Raw genomic sequence first — 16,901 nt, forward strand, 5'->3', positions numbered from 1 at the left:
GCCACCACCCCTTGATCACTTGAGGCCAAGTTGTTCTTGGACCCTCATTCCTGAGTCTGAGTCCACCCAACACTTGGGGCCCCAATTTCCATGGGATCCCATCCTGGTAATTCCAGATCTGGGGACACCCCTTCCCTTGGGGACATTGATTCCCCCAGGACCCCCAATCTCACAGGGCCCCCATTCTCACAGGGCCCTCTTTAACCCTGGCACCCACATCCTTGGCCACCATCCCATGATCAGAAATCCCCCTTGAGGCCACGTTGTTCATAGACCCTCATTCCTGAGTCTAAGTCTACCTAACCCTTGGGACCCCCATTCCCCTGGGACCCCATCCCTGGGCATCCCAATCCCCTGGACACCCATCCCTGGCTCCCTACACAGCCTCAGCCTCCAAATTCTGGCAACACCATGTCCCCACCATGTCCCACCATCACCCCCATGTCTCACAAAGTCCCCACCCTGCCCCCATCCTGTTCCCACCCTGCCCCCACCTAGGGCCACCTACACTTGGGGACAGACGTGACCTTGCTTCCTTTCCCTTCACCTGAAGAGCTGCCAGCCAGGGGAGCGGTGGCCACATCAGTGAGTGACAGCCAGTGCACATGGCTGGGGACACCAGGATGGCCGGGAAGGTGGCGCTGCTCCTGTGGGGTGAGTGCCCCGGGCACGGGCCTGACACCCCAGGGATGGGCACTGGTGAGGCAGAGACTGGTGGGGGGGGGGGGGCATAGGGGGGCTGCAGGGTCCCCTGATGTCCGCAATGCCAGGAGAGTCAATGCATGAGGTGACCAGGGTCATGGAGTCGCTTGGGGACAGGAGAGGGGGTTAAGGGGTTAAGGAACATGGGGACAATAACAGGGGGATGGAATTTTGGAGGCATCATGGGACTGGTGAAGGTGTGGGGACATGGACAGGGTGCCAGGGGGGCCAGGACAGGAATTAGGGGGAAAGCACCATGCAGATGGGCCCTGGGTACTGAGACCATGGGACTGTTGGGCGTGACCTGTGCCAGCATGGGATGGCCCTGGCATCGCCATTCTCACGGTGTCCACGGTGTCCCTGTGTCCTGCCTCAGCCTAAGGTGGCCCTGTAGCCCCAGTTCCTAAGAGGTCCATGCCACTCTGGTGTCCCTACAGGAGAAATCTGGGGATGATGCCAAAACCCGAGCTCTGGTGCTGCTGTACCTAGAGAGCCACCCCCACTGAGCCCTGTCCCTTCTCCCTTCCAGCCCAGACCCTTGGCTTTGCTGATGAGTCCTCAGGGGATGCCATGACCCAACCCTGCTGTCACCAGCCCCACACTGGTCCTGGCAGGCTGGTGTCCCCTGTCACCTGCAGGCACCCAGACCACCTGGATCTTCGTGGAGCCCCCCTGGATGCCAGCGGTGCTGTGGGACCGGGTGACACTGACCTGCCAGGGCTCAGGGACCTCCAGTGCCACCACCTGGTACAAGGATGGGCGGCGCTGGGGACAGCAGGGACGTGACCACCTCACTGTCACTGAAAATGGCACCTACGAGTGTAACAGACCCGGCACTGGGCTCAGCCTCCCCATGAGAGTCTTAGACGGTAAGAGGGGTTTGGGTGTCCCCAGCCTGGCACCTGCGGGGACCCCAAGGGCTCTGGCTGGGCTGCGCTCCATGGGTCACTGCCTGCGTGACGAGTGCCCATCCCCTGCATATGGGGACATCCCAAAGCATGCCAGTGTGGTGGGGCCCCTGTATTGAAATTGGGGACCCTTAGTGTGCTGGCTGTGACCAACTGGGGGGGTCCCTATTGGGTGGTGCCTTCAGGACTCTCCAAGCCCTCCTGTCTTGGACCCTCCAAGCCCTCCTCCTGATGTGACAGGACCCATTTGTTCCCCAGACTGGCTGGTGCTGCAGGTGCCAGCAAGGCCACTGCTGGAGGGGGACAAGGTGACACTGTGCTGCCGGGACCGGCGGAACAACCTGGTCACCTGGGTGTCCTTCTACCATGAGGAGAAGCAGCTGGTGGAGCTCCGAAATGGAACAGAGCTGACCCTGTTCCCTCTGAAGCTGCACCACAGTGGGTGCTACCGCTGCAGGGGCTGGCTGAAAGACAGGCAGTGGGTGGTGTCTGCGCCAGTGACAGTGACAGTGCATGGTGAGAACCCCACAGCTTCCACCCCAAAATCCCCACAGCCCCTCCCCAAGGACTTGGGTTTGCTGTCCCCACTGCTTCCAATCTCCTGCCCTGAGCTGCTCCCTGTGCAGGTGCTGGAGGGACCCCCTGAGCCATCCTTCAGCTCCCCCTGACTCTCAGCTGCCTCAGCACCCCCAGCCCCCTGCGGCCCCGAGCCCCCCTCCTGCTCGTGTTCTACCAGGACAGGCAGGTGGTGGGGGGCCCACAGGGGTCCCTGCAGCTGCTGGTGCCCTCCGTGGGGGTCTCCCACTCGGGGAATTACAGCTGCCAGGTGCACTCTGATGGGGAGGTGGTGCAGAAGAGCAGAGCCCAGCTCCGCATCAGGGTGCGCAGTGAGTGCAGGGATGGGCACGGGGAGTCCCCACAGGCTCCTCAGGGTCCCCTGCCCTGGGCACCTCCATGTCTCCCAGACACTTTTCTTGGGTCCTTCCACCACTCCCCTTGTCTCCTCACACATCCATGGCGTAACCCTGTCCCCAATATCCACCATCACACTCATCCCCTCCCATCCCTATACCCCCACACTGGCTGCCAGGCCCTCCCTGTGCCCTCAGCCCTGTCTCTGTCCCTGCAGTGCCCGTGGCCAATGCCACCATCACCCCCGGTCCTCTGGCACACCAGGTGCGTGCAGGTGACAACGTGACCCTGCGCTGCTCAGTGCAGGTGGGCTCAAAACCTGTCACCTTCACCTGGCTGCACAATGGGCAGGAGGTGGCCCGGGGTCCCCTCCTGGAGCTCCGGGCATTCGATGTTGGACATTCAGGCACTTACCAGTGCGTGGCCACCAACCAGCTGGGACAGGACGGGCACCACCTATTCCAGGCACTCAGCCCTGAGCTGGCACTGATGGTGACAACATGGGGACACAGAGACACAGGTGGGGTCACACAGGGTCACCAGGGAGTGCAGGAAACCTGGGGTGATGGGTGATCCTGATGTGTCTCCCTCTGTTTCTTGCAGTGGCTGCAGGGGTCGGTGGGGCTCTTCTGTTCCTGCTTCTGCTCGTGGGTGTCATTGTGGCCTGGCACTGGTGGCACCGTGTGGGTCGGTGACAATGAGGGGACGGGGGTCTCAGAGAGTTGTAGAGGCCCGCAGACTTGGGGAGAAATAGGGCAGCACTCACAGCCCCAGAATTGTGATCTTGCCCAGGGGTCCTGCAGGGTCTGGGGAGGTGCTGGAGTGTTCTGCAGGGATGTTGGGGTTTCTTTCAGGGGCCCTGGGGGCTTTTGGAGGGTCTCTGTTCCTCCTGGGCTTTGGGTTCTTGAGGCTAAGTCGGCCTGGGGGAACTGGAGAGGTTCATGAATTCTAAAGGGCTTCAGGGATGCTTGGGGATCTTGAGAGAAAATAAGGGTCCCAGGGGGGTACAGGTTTCCTGAGTGGGGTCAGGGCCCGGGGACCCCACAGTCACCCCTCCCCTCTTTTATTTGCAGCTGCCAAGAAGCAACAAGAAAGGTGAGTGGGGCTCTCCAGCCATGCGTCCCCTATTACCCCACCCCACAACTCTCCAGCCACTTCCACACATTGTCTTTATCCCCACAGGGCTCCCCCAGATCCAACGTCCCCCCCAGAGGAGGGAAAGGTTCCATACACCCACGTTGTGAGCAGCAAACAGGCACAGTGTGAGTACAGTGATGAGGAGGACAGTGACACGTCACTCACATGTGTCAACCCCCACCTTGGTCCCTACAACTGGTGTTTTTTGCAGGGCCCCCCAATGTTACTGTCCCCCAGGATCCCCAGGAGACCTACGTGGGGCTGTGGGGATCCCACGGGCGACCATGGGAACCCGGTGACATCTACGCGAATGTGCTGTGACACTGGGGGGAACTGGGGGGCACTGGGGGTCCCCACCCATGGGCACCCACTCGTGTGTGTGCTGCCACTAAAAACTGTGCCTCTCTCTCCCCGTGGAGGCACAAAGATCCCAAAGGGCTGAGAGAAGAACAATTTCCTGAAACAGCAACCAGACAGAATACAACTAAAAGCAACAGCAACAAAGTTCAGAGTCCCAAGGGTTGGAAGGAGGAATCCTAGGAAGGTGGAGGAAACCTGCTGGGGAGAGTTTCCAGGGTTTGTTTGTTGAGGACAGGGCCCTGGACCTTCCTTGTTCTGATGGCCAAAGCGGTCTTCAAGAGGCTCTGGATTCTTGTGTTCCCTGTCCCGAACCCCTCCATTGCCCTGTTGCCCACACAATGATGTCCAAAGGCCCTGTGGGGATTCCAGAGCTTCCCCTTTTCCAGGGCAGTCGGGATCAGGCCATGGCATAGGGTGGGGGAATCAGCAACAGGAAAAGTTTGATGTCTGGACACATTTTGAAACAGCTGTGAGTGGCAGTGGTGGGTCAGGCCTTGCTTTTGCTGAGACAGGGCCCCGTCTGTCCATCAGTCTGTCAGCCCTTGTACACTGGGGACAGTGTGATGCTCTGCCAAAGCCGGCTCCTGAGTGGCTGGGTGACCAGAAGTGCCAGCTGGGGAGAGGGCCTTTGGTGGCCCAACTGGCTTAAAAGGCAGAGCATGAGGTGGCCAAGTCCCTGAGCATGTGTCCTTAGGGAGTGTCTTTCCTATCCATGCTGAAACCCAGGAGTTTTTAAGTATCTTGGTATAGGGAGAAATATCTGCCAAGGAAAGTGGAAACTTTGCTACAATAAGAAGACCAATCGCTAAAAGCATTTTTATTCCAAAAATGATGCTGCATCCATGCAAAAGTGTAGGAAAAAGAAATAAACATTCTTTATGAGGAAATTTATAAAAAAAGAACAGAATAAACAATACAAAACCAGAACATTTCCTTCTTCTCAGTGCTCTTTTTTCATCTTTGGTGCAGTTACAACTGCAGCCAGCAGGGGGCGATGCAGGGAGCACTCCTGGCCAGCAGGGGGCGCCCCGGTCCAGCTCCATCCCCTCAGGGACCATGCCGGCCTCGGACGGGAGGGAGGAGGGGAAATCGCTCCTTTTGCAAACTCCCGGCCACCAATCGGTCCCGGCACCACCACTGGCAGCGGGTAAAAGCCGCCAAAGCAGCAGGTTGGATCCCAGTGCCCAGTGGCAGCGTAGCAGTGTCCCGGGGCCAGGCACACGCCCTGCACAACACCCGTGAGCACTCTCCATGATCCCAAATGGAAGGAAGGCAGAACCTGACCCCAGGCAGGTCTCAGGTCCACAGCAGCACCCCGGGTGGCTTTATGCCACAATTCCTGCAAGCCCTCAGCCTTTCACTCCCTTTTCCTCTTTCAGCCTGGGAACAGCAGCTCTGGGAATGTTGAATTCCTCTGGGATGTTGAGGAGCTCAGGCAACTGCAGAGCATGTTTGGAGTTCCTGCTCTTCCTGGCCACTCCTGGTCCCAACTCAGAAGCCACAGGGGGATGAGGCGGAGGAAGAAGAGAGCAGAGCCACAGCCCCGAGGGCTCTGCAGCAGTAGCTGGAGCACAAGGACAGCCTGGGATGGGAGCAGTGCCTTGAGACGGCAAAATGGGGCACAATTGGAGCTGATTGGGCCAATGCCCCTGTTTTGCTCTGGGTGCTGCAGACCCTTAAGGAGGCATTGTAATTAAGCCAGGGTCCTAAAGTTCAGCAGTGCTCCTAAAGCATCCCTGTTCACAAACACAGTGCTCCGCTGTCTCTCCTGGGGATTTTGGGCTACACAAGGCAGCACTGGATACAATTTGCAAGTCAGATGTTGCCAGCTCTGCCCACAAGGAGCTTTTTAGGCTGCCCGGAAGGTTTTTGCTGCCGCTGGGGATGATTCTGTACCTGTGCCATGTGGCCACTGCTTCCCACTGGTCGGCCAGGAAGGCCGAGCTGGAGCAGCGGCTGAGACGGGAGTGGCTGGATAAGGTGGCCCACAGGAGCAGCACCTGGCCATGCAGGTGGAGCCGGAATGCCGGGAATTCCGCAGGGTGTTCAGGTGAGGCCCACGGGGCAGGGACATGTTGGGGCACCACTTGCCATTCCTGCTCCCCCGACATTTTGGGACACAGCAGTGACTCCCAAACTCCTCAGGGCTCGGGCACAGCCTCACAGGAGGTCCCGGGGTGATTCCGGTGCTCCTGGGCTCGTTCCCAACAAAGGGCAGCGCTCCGGGAGCAGTCGGCAAATCCTGAAGGAGCAGCCCGGGGCTGCTGGAGCCCGAGTGCTGCGGGCAAGGACGGCGTGAGGGAGCCGAGCCCCGCTCAGCCGGCGCTGCCCCAGGAACGTCTCATCCTGCAGGAGCTCGGCAGCCTCTGCCGGTGCCGGCCCCAGAGCTGTCGGGGGGTGCGGCCGGAGGGGCAGGGGGCAGAGGGTGGGAAGGGGCCGGGATGGAGGGACCGGGACCCCACTGGGGAGCCCCGAGCGTGGAGGGAGTGAAACGGCGGAGGGGAGACCCCGGGACAGGGGGGAGCAGAGACCCTGCGGTGGGGTCTGCGGAAAGGAGGGACCACAATGGTGGTCCTGGAGCACCGGGAAGGGCCCAGCTGCCATCGCGCTGCGAGTGCCGGGACGGTCACGGGGTGTCCGAACCGACTGTGGCAGCGTGTCTGAAGGCACTGTTGCGATGTGTTGGGACCGAGCGTTTCCAGGGTAAGGCCCCCACAGCTCCAGGAAGTGGAGGGGTACCCTGGAAAGGGCAGGACAGGTGTGAGGCAGAGCCCTGTCTTTTCCCTGTTCCCTGTGCAGGTGAGGAGAGCAGGGAAGGAGCAGCTTTGGGGACACCTGGAATCCAGACAGGATCCCTGCCCACAGCCCCACCACAGCTGCAGGGAAAACCCCCTGCTCGATATTTCCATCCTTTTCTCTCTTGTCTCACAACTGAGCCAGAACCCAAAAATACTTTCTGGGATGTTCTAAAGGGCTGCAGGTTTGAGACAGGAAGGAGGAGGAGGGTCCTGGTCAGATTCTTGGGCAGATGATTGTTGTCTTTGCAGGATTTTCGGGTCTCTCCCAGTCCCTTGCCTAGAAGGACAAAGTGATCAATTGCTGCATTTCTGGACTGGTTCCCCCACAGCTGCCCTTGTAGGGGCAGTTTCCAGCCAGCCCTGCTCTGAAAACCATCAAAGGCCCTCTCAGTGACACTGCTTGGGCTCCTTTTGGGATTTGTGCTTCATGCAGGGCTGAGGAAACCACAGGCAGGCCTTTTTCCCCCACTGAATTCTCATCTTTGCAGCACGTTCTCTCTCCTGTGAAAATTTTAGACATTTAATAAAGGACAATAGGAGACAAGGATCATAGAGCAAAGGTTGTTATGGGTGGGTGCATCTTGGCACTCAGCCAAGAGCACACTGTTCTCTTTGGGGATACCTCTTGGATACCTTTTCCCTTAGATCAGCCTGTTGCATATTCATAGACACTTATGCTTAGAAAACTTTTCCCCAAGCTAATTTACATTCCAAGAATTGTTTAGCTGGGCTCCTACTTGGATCTGCCTATTTAGAGCGTTATTCCTTGGTTCTGCTTTTAGCCATTTCTTATGATCATCTTCATTTCTGGGCCTGGGTCCACACTGTCTTCAGGCGGTGAGTGCTGATAGTTGGCATATCTGTAGCAGGTGTCCTCATCCTGTCTTCATCAGATGTTATCCCATCCAAGCAGGCATTTTAACACAAGCATCCTTATATCAGCTATTTCACAAAGCTTAATTAACAACAGACATAAAAACTATATCTTTGTAACAAAGTTACTTTAACATTACATATATAAATTCCATTTTAATATTTGTAAAATTCTGGTAATATAATATGTATTTACAATACATGGTGAGAGGAACGAAGTGATCAATTGCTGCATTTCCAGACTGGCTCCCTCTCAACTGCCTCTGCAGGGGGGTTTCCAGTCAGCCCTGCTCTGAAAACCATCAAAGGCCCTCACAGAGCCACTGCTTGGGCTCCCTTTGGGGTTTGTGCTTCTTGCAGAGCTGAGCAAACCACAGGTAGGCCTTTTTCCACCACAGAATTCTCACCTCTGCAGCAGCTCTAAAGCTGCCAGAATCAAAGCCAAGGGGGCAGGGGGGACCCTCAGGTGCTGGCTGCCACCTGGGGCTGGCCAGAGCAGGGCTGGGCAATGGCCATCCCTGTGCAGTGGGGCTGGGCCATGGCTGGGCCCCACCCTTGGATGGCCACTGGCTTCAAGGAGCAGGAGTTTGGGAGCTCCTTCCTGGGCCTCCATTCCCCAGCGGCTCTTGCTGGCTCAGATTCTGCAGGGGACGAGCAAGAATGGAGAAGTCTGGAAACACCAGGAGCTGTGATCCCCCAGGACAGGAGCCCCTTGTCCAGCATTTGTCCCTCATGGGACAGGATCCTTACAGGACAGGAGCCCCCTGTATTTGCCCCCCCGCAGGGCAGAACCCTCCTTCCATGTGACACTCAGCACAAACGGCCTCTTACTTCTGCTGCTGGAGAGAGAAAGTGAAAGTGTAGGCAGGGAGAAAGCTGACTCCTTCATCCCCCACAGCCTCCCCAGCCCTCCCTGCAGACCCCTCACCCCTGCTTCCCCCACCTTAGGCTTCCCCCAACACGTTCCCTACTCAGAAGCTCCCCAGGATCATCAAGGCATGAACTGGGAGGTTGTGAAAATGAGGGATAAAAGGAAGGAAATGGAAATGAAGAAAAAGATATGCCCCTGGATGTTGGGGTGGCACAGACCCAGAGCACCTCTGAATCCCCTCTTGTTGCCCCCCCACCAAATCACAGGCAACCCAGCAGGCAGCACGAGCCCCTGAGTCTTCCCAAAATCTGAGGCACCCAGGGAAGGAGCTGTGACCCACATGCACAACCCGTCACTGTCCATCCCTGGCAAACTCATTCCCCTGGGAAGCTGACCATGGGACCCCCATTCCTTCAGTCTCCCCTTTCCTGAGACCCCCATCCCAGGGCTGCCATTGCCCAGGAACTCCATGGCCCAGGACCCCATTCCCAAGGAACCCTCTCCCATTCATTCCATGCCCTGAAATCCCCATTCCCCTGGGACCTTGATTCTCCCCAGTCCCCCCATTCCCCCTGCACCCATCCCTGGCACAAAAAATCCCTTGATGAGGGATTTATTACAATTAAAATATTTTCTTATATACCCTTTTAAAGTTTTAAATGTACTTTACCTTTCTCCTAGTCTCATCTCAAAACAAAAAAGAAATAAATAAGTTCTGATAAATGCACTAATAATTAACCAACACTAAACCCACCACACTAATTATTACATTAACCAAAATATCTCAAATTAGGAAACCAAAACCATGACACCAAATACCTGGAGCCCACCTTCCCCTGGGACTCCCATCCCTGAGTCCCCCCAGCCCTGGGGACCCTCATTCCCCCCCCCATGGCACCCCCATCCCCTGTGACTCCCCCTCCTCACGACCCCAATTGCCCATGGACCCATTCCCTGGACCCCCATTCCCTGGACCCCCATTCCCCTGGACACCCATCCCTGGCTCCCCAAACCCCTTGAGCCTCCCTGCTCCTGGGAAGCCCCATGTCCCACCTATCCAGAGACAGCCTTGTCCCCAGCATGTCTCCACCCTGTCCACAGCCTGTACCCAGCTTGTGGCCACCCTGCCCCCACCAAGGGCCACCAACACATGGGGACAGATGTGACCTCGCTTCCTTCCCCTTCATCCAAAGAGCCGCCAGCCAGGGGAGCGGTGGCCACAGCAGCGAGTGACAGCCAGTGCACATGGCTGGGGACACCGGGATGGCCGGGAAGGTGGCGCTGCTCCTGTGGGGTGAGTGCCCCCGGGCACGGGCCGGACTCGTAGTACCTGGGGATGGGCCCTGGTGAGGCAGAATGTGGTGGGGAGGGGGCACAGGGGAGCTGTAGGGCTCTCTGAGGTTCCCAATGCCAGGAGAGCCAGAGCATGAAGTGACTGGGGTCATGGCGTGGCCGTGGGGACAGGAGAGGGTGAACAGGGCTGGAGGGATAGGAATGTTGGGAGAGGCATCCTGGGGCTGGGGCAGCTGTGGGGACAGGGACACAGGGATGCAGGGATGCAGGGACAGGGAGAGGAAGACAAGCACAATGTGGATGGGCCATGGAGACAGAAGCCATGGGGCTGGCATGGGAGATCTGTGCTAGCACAGTGTCCCCATCGAGACATCTGTGCCACACCAACTTCCCCACGGGGACAGTTCAGGGGCAGCCCCTATGACCCAATCCCCTGTGCACCACTGTCCCCATGGTGCCACACTCACTGAGCCCTGTCCCTTCTCCCTTCCAGCCCAGACCCTAGGCCTCGCTGGTGAGTCCTCGGAGGATGCCATGGTCCCACCTTGCTGTCCCCAGCCCCATGCTGGACCTTGCAGCCTGGTGTCCCCTGTCACCCGCAGGTGCCCAGACCACCCAGCTCCTGGTAGAGCCCCCCTGGAGGCTGGCGGTGCTGTGGGACCGGGTGACACTGACCTGCCAGGGCTTGGGGACTGCTGGTGACACCACCTGGCACAAGGACGGGCAGCACTGGGAGCAGGAGAGACACAACAACCTCACTGTCACTGAGAGAGGCAACTACACGTGTGAGAGACCCAGCAGTGGGCTCAGCCCTCCTGTGAGAGTGTTAGATGGTGAGGGGGGTTTGGGTGTCCCCATCCTGGCACCAGCAGTGACCCCGGGGTTCTGGGTGGGCTCTGCTCCATTGGTCACCTCCTGTGTGACCAGAGCCTGTCACCTGCTCTGGGGACTCATGAGGTGGAACAGGACCCCCATGTCCCGTAGCCCCATTGGTGCTGCAGGTGCCAGTGCAGGCGCTGCTGGAGGGGGACACGGTGACACTGCGCTGCTGGCGCTGGAGGGACAACCCGGTCAACTCAGTGTCTTTCTACCATGAGGAGAAGAAACTGCAGGAGCTCCGCGATGGGACCCAGCTGTCCCTGTCCCCTCTGCATCTGCAACACAGCAGCCGCTACAGCTGCAGGGGCTGGGTGAAATCCACGGTATCACGGGGATGGGAGAAGTCGGAATCAGTGACAGTGACAGTGCACGGTACGCACTCCACAACTGTCACTCCAACCCCCCTCACTCCCTCCCTAGGGACTCAGTCTCACAAATCTCCCTCCCCTCTCCTTTCCAGAGCTTTTCACGGTGCCAGTGCCGGAAGTTCACTCTGAGCCCACCAATGGGTCCCCCCTGACTCTCAGCTGCCTCAGCACCCCCAGCCCCCTGCGGCCCTGAGCCCCCCTCCGGCATATGTTCTACCGGGACGGGCAGGTGGTGGGGGGCCCGCAGGGGTCCCCGCAGGTGCTGGTGCCCGCCGTGGGGGTCTCCCACTCGGGGAATTACAGCTGCCAGGTGTGCTCCAAGGGTGGGGCCGTGCGGAAGAGCAGCACCTGGATCCGTGTCACGGTGCTCAGTGAGTGCGGGGATGGGCACGGGGAGCCCCCACAGCCTCCTCATGTCCCTTGCCTGGGGATCCCCAGTCCTTCCTGACCAGTGTCCTGTGGTACCTAAGTTTCTTGTATACCTCCCTGGCTCCCCTGCTCTTTTCTCTGGTCCCTCCCTGTATCCCCCAGTCCCACATGGGTACCCCCATCCTTCCCTGGCACCTTTTCTGCGTCCCGCCATTGCTGACCCGGGTCCCTCATCAAGTCCCTCTATTCCTGGCTTCTGTCCACCCATCACTCACTGGGTCCCCAGACCGCTCCCTGCATCCCTCCACCCCTCTCTGAGGGTGCCACACATTCCCCAGGTCCCACCATCCTCTCCCTGTGTCCCCATACCCTCCCTGGTGTCGCCCCCCTCCCTCTCAAGGTGTCACTTCCCCGAACCCCTTCTCCCCCTGTTTCCAAGCCCCCTCCACCTCTGCGCCCCCTCTCCCTCACTGGGATCTTCCTGCCCCTCCCCGACAACCCAGGTCCCTCACTGTCCCCTGGTGTCCCCCTCTCCTGCAGGGGTCCCGCCCTCAGGGGTGTCCCTGTCAGCGCAGCCCCCTGGGGGACAGGTGCCACTCGGGGACAGCCTGGTGCTGAGCTGCACGGTGGCCACAGGGACAGGTCCCCTGTTCTTCTCCTGGAAATGGAAGGACTTAGGGGCACTGCTGGGCCCCGGCACGCACCTGGAGCTTCGCCACATTGGGGACAATGACAGCGGCCAGTACCGGTGCCGGGTCAGTGACAGGGACAGAGTGGCCGAGAGTGACCCCCTGAATGTCACCATCCTGGGTGAGCTGGACCATCAGGCTTTTGGTGACCCCACTCAAAGTACCCCATACCACCTCACCAGGTGCCAGCACCATCTCTGTCCCCACAGTGCCTGTGGCCAATGCCACCATCACCCCCAGTCCCCTGTCACACCAACTGCGTGCAGGTGACAACGTGACCCTGAGCTGCTTGGTGCAGGTGGGCTCAGCCCCTGTCACCTTCACCTGGCTGCACAATGGGTAGGAGGTGGCCCGGGGTCCCCTCCTAGAGCTCAGGGACATCGATGTGGGACATTTGGGCACCTACCAGTGCGTGGCCACCAACCAGCTGGGACAGGACGGGCACCACATATTCCAGGCACTCAGCCCTGAGCTGGCCCTGGAGGTGACACCTGGCTCACCCTGGGTCACAGGTGGGGTAACTCAGGGTCACCAGGGTGTTCAGGACTCCTGCAGTTCAGGATGACCCCAATGTGTCCCCTCTGTCCCCAGCAGTGGCTGTGAATGTCGGCAGGACCCTCCTGTTCCTGCTCCTGCTCCTGGCTGTCATCGGGGGCTGTCACTGGTGGCACCGCCGGGGTGAGTGACAATGGGGGTGACACAAACTCTTACAGGAATTGGGGGGAAGCCCCAAACACTGGGGGGGCTGTTGGGGCATCACCCAAAACCCCTGAGCTGGAGGAAGCTGAGCCCTCAGTGACCTTTGCTTGGGGTGCTCAAACGTTTGGGGGCATTTTGGAGGGTCCTGGGCTCGGGAGGGTCCCAGGAAGGGCCTTGAGGAATATTTGGGTGACACTGGGATTTCCTGTGGGTTTTTATGGAGGTGTTGGAGAGTTGTGCAGGGATGTGGAGAGATCTTTAGAGATCCTGGAGCAGTTTGGAGGCTTCCCTGCATTCCATTCTTGGGGTTCCTTGAGACTTGAGGGGTGCTTAGGGGCTGTGTGAAGAATCAGGGTCCCGAGGTGGTTCAGGGGTCGTGGAGAGGGGTTTGGAGTACCTGGGTGCCTCAGGTGTTCTGTGGCTCCACAGGGGTAGTTTTGGATGCAGGGGCGTGGGAGTCCAGTAGAAATCAGTGTCTGGTGGGGGCTCAGGGGTCCAGTGGGCATTGAAAGGTCCCAGGTGGGGTTGGGGCCCAGGGGATCCCATGATCACCCCATCCTCTTTTTCTTGCAGCTCTCAGGAAATCCCAGGACAGGTCAGTGGGGAGCTCAAGCCATGGCTCTCCTTGACCCCCTCCCCAGACACGCCTCAGACCCCCCCTTATCCCCACAAGGCCCCCCAGAACCCTCTTATTCCCTGGAGGTTGGGGTGGGGCTGGACAGGAGGGGGCAGGGGGTGAGTATGGGGGATGGGTGGGGACATGGACATGTCACCCATGGGTGTCACCCCAAGCCAGGTGTCTCTTACTGTTTCCCCCAAGGACCCCCAGGTGACCCACGCAGAGCTGCCAGGACTACATGGGTGACTGCAGGACACCAGTGACATCCATGGGAACGTGCTGTGACAATGGGGGACACTGGGAGTCCCCATCCCATGGCTCCCATGGTGGCCCATCCTGCCTGGGGTGATGATCACGGGTCGGGGGGCCTGCACAGGGCACCCAGTGCTCCCTTTTCCCCCTCACAGTGCTCCCAGTACACCCATGGCTCCTCAGGCTCTTCCCTATTCCAGGGGGCACCTGACCCATTTCCTTCTAAATTAGTCCAAAGTGCAGCTTTTTGGTTAAACTGGCAGAGATGGTGTATGTTCAGCTTTGTTGAGCTTTAGGAATGGGATTCTGCAGTTCTGGGCTGCCAGTAAACACCAGGGGCTGCTGCCCCTTTCCCTACTGCTCCCCATGGAGGCACAAAGATCCCAAAGGGCTGAGAGAAGAACAATTTCCTGAAACAGCAACAAGGTTCAGAGTCCAAATTGTCACTCAAGGAACGATTTCCAGGGAAAGCCACCAATAGGGAACAAACCTTAGACACTGTACCCAGCACGTTTCCTCCTCCAGAGTAACCTGGCAAGGCTCTGGACCTTCCTTGCTCTGATGGCCAAAGTTGCCTGCAGGAGCCTCTGGATTCTCTTTTCTATCATCTCAAACCCCTCCTCTGCCCTGTTCCCCACACGAGGATGGCACAAAGGCCCTGTGGGGTTTCTGGAGCCTCCCCATTTTCCAGGGCAGTCAGGATCAGACCATGGCACAGGGTGGGGTAGTCCTGACTCCCTGCTGGGCAAATTTTTCTTTGAGCAGGCAGCACGGGCTGGATAGCTCAATCCTTCCCGGGGACAGAGTGTCTGAGTACCCAGGCCACTCATAGCCATTGGCTACCTTAGCAAGCTTATTGGATATCAGCTCTTTAGTGATTATCAGCTCTCTTCTTATTCCCGCTCTTTGCTTGCTGAGGCGCCTTGCAGGCTAGTCAGGAAGCAGACGCTGTGAGAGAGAGGAAAAAAACGTCCTGGGGTTCCACAGCGATGGTTTTATTGAGGGGTCTGTGTAGGGTTCCAGCGACGGCTCTTCTAACCAGAATGAGCTAAAACAGCCCCTTTTTATAGGTTATAAGTGGATCCAAACTTGTCCTATAGTAGGGGTTAGGGGAAAGTGACTTATGGGGTTACAGAGATAAGCTGGGGTCCGAAAGGCGGAAGACAGGAGCTTCTTTTGCTATTTCATCATGACTTAGCAATTCCAACCGTTAAGCCTCAGCCCTCCATGGGGCCCTACCCAGCTTGGAGCCTGCTACAGTGGGGAGTCAGAGACAGGAAAAGTTTAATGTCTAGAGACATTTTGGAACAGCTGTGTATGGAAGGGGTGGGTCAGGCCTTGCTTTTGGTGAGACAGGGCCCCATCTGTCCTTCATTGTGTCAGCCATGGCACACTGGGGACAGTGTGACGCTCTGCAAAAACAGCTCCTGGGTGGCCAGGTGACCAGAAGTGCCATCTGGGAAGAGGAACCTTGCTGGCCAAACTGAATTAAAAGACAGAGCATGAAGTGGCCAAGTTCCTGACCCTGTCTTTTCTTGGGGTGTCTGTCCCCTCCACACTGGAACCCAGGAGTTGGCATCTCATTTAAATGAGAAATATCTTCCAAGGCATATGGGAATGTTCCTGGAATGAAAAGAAGACCCATGTCTAAAATTCTTTTTAATTTCCAAGATTATGGGATTTCAGGCAGAAGTGTAGTAAAAGGAATAAGAGGAGGTTATGAGGAAAATTATGAAACAGAACAAAAAACACAAACCCAGAACTTTCCCTCCTGCTCAGCACTGTAGGTTTTTGTGGCAGTTATAATCGCGGCCAGCAGGGGGTGCTGCAGGGAGCACTCCCGCCCAGCAAGGGGTGCCCCGGTCCAGCTCCATCCCCTCAGGGGCCATGGCGGCCTCGGACGGGAGGGAGGAGGGGAAATCGCTCCTTTTGCAAACTCATGGGCACCAATCGCTCCCGGCACCACCACCGGCAGCAGGCAGAAGCCGCCAAGGCAGCAGGTTGGATCCCAGTGCCCAATGGCAGCGTAGCAGTGTCCTGGGGCCAGGCACATGCCCTGCACCCACGTCTGCTCTCCATGATCCAGAATGGAAGGAAGGCAGCACCTGATCTCAGGCTCATCTTGGATCCACAGCAGCCCCTCTGGTGTCCTTACACCACAATTCCTGCCAACCCTCAGGCTTTCACTCAGGTGAGGAGGGCAGGGATGGAGCAGCTTTGGGGAAACCTGGAATCGACACAGGGTCACTCCCCACAGCCCTACCTCAGCTGTGGGGCAGAGCCACAGCTCGATATTTCCACACTTTTCCCTCCCATCTGGCAGCCATAGCCAAAAGCCAAACACTCTTCCCTGTGGGATCTCAGCACAGCAGTCCTGATGTGCTGAGACACTGAGACAACCCTTGGGGGGCTCGGAGGTCCTGGAACATGGCCAGAGTGTCTGGTGGTTGGACTTTGACCCAGCACAGGAAACATCATCTGTAGGAGGATGGGAGAATCACAGGAGATAAATGGTGAAGAGATAGATTAGTTATGGGGTGAAACACAGGGTTTAGAATTTCGGTACAGAGGGGTGTTAGGGAGACAAAATGGAGGAACTGGGGCGTGTCCTGTCCTCCTTCTTCTTCTTCTTGTCTTCCATCTTCTGTGGTGGTGGTGGCACTTTGGGATTTGTTCTTGCTAAAAGTACACTTGTCAATAAGGGTGAAAGGTATTGGGGGGAAAGAGTAAATATCTTATACGTAGTTTTGGGTATAAAGATAACTGACCGCCCCAAGGGCACGCAGTGTGCTCATGGCTGACGTGCTGTGCGGATCTCTGTCGGGCCGAGAGAAGATATTGTAGATAAAAAATTAATAAACACTGAAGACCGAAAAAACCTGAAGACTCCTTTCGTCCTTTGGAGCGTGGGCTGCCCCCAAGGCTTTTCCAAGCCTTTCTAGGCCATCAAAACAGCCGAGAACGGGACACTTCCCAGGCCATTCTAAAGGGCTACATGTTTGAGGCAAGGAAGGAGGAGGGAACTGGTCAGGTTGTTGAGCAGATTGTTGTGGGATATACAAGGTTTTTGGGGCTCTCTTAGTCCCTTGCTGCAAAGGGACAAAATGATGAATTACTGCATTTCAGGACTGGTTCTCACACAGCTGCCCCTGCAGGAGGCGATTTCCAGCCA

At 57.8% G+C, this 16,901-nt stretch overlaps 1 protein-coding gene and 1 long non-coding RNA gene across 2 annotated transcripts; both read left to right on the forward strand.

Annotated features, from left to right (window-relative positions):
• The first annotated feature begins 580 nt into the window (after positions 1-580).
• Positions 581-3,095, forward strand: LOC141730029 (low affinity immunoglobulin gamma Fc region receptor III-like). Its single transcript, XM_074546667.1, has 4 exons — positions 581-654; positions 1,140-1,571; positions 1,869-2,126; positions 2,740-3,095. Exons 2-4 carry the CDS (start codon positions 1,379-1,381, stop codon positions 3,093-3,095), a joined length of 807 nt encoding a protein of 268 aa, XP_074402768.1. The 5' UTR covers positions 581-654; positions 1,140-1,378.
• Positions 3,096-3,150: 55 nt separating this feature from the next.
• LOC141730018 (uncharacterized) lies at positions 3,151-4,396 on the forward strand. Its single transcript, XR_012581507.1, has 3 exons — positions 3,151-3,617; positions 3,705-3,784; positions 3,871-4,396. It is a non-coding gene; the product is annotated as an uncharacterized LOC141730018 (long non-coding RNA).
• The last annotated feature ends 12,505 nt before the right edge of the window (positions 4,397-16,901 follow it).

Source organism: Zonotrichia albicollis, chromosome 9 (assembly GCF_047830755.1).
Source record: "Zonotrichia albicollis isolate bZonAlb1 chromosome 9, bZonAlb1.hap1, whole genome shotgun sequence".
In the NCBI taxonomy this organism is placed as follows: Eukaryota; Metazoa; Chordata; class Aves; order Passeriformes; family Passerellidae; genus Zonotrichia; species Zonotrichia albicollis.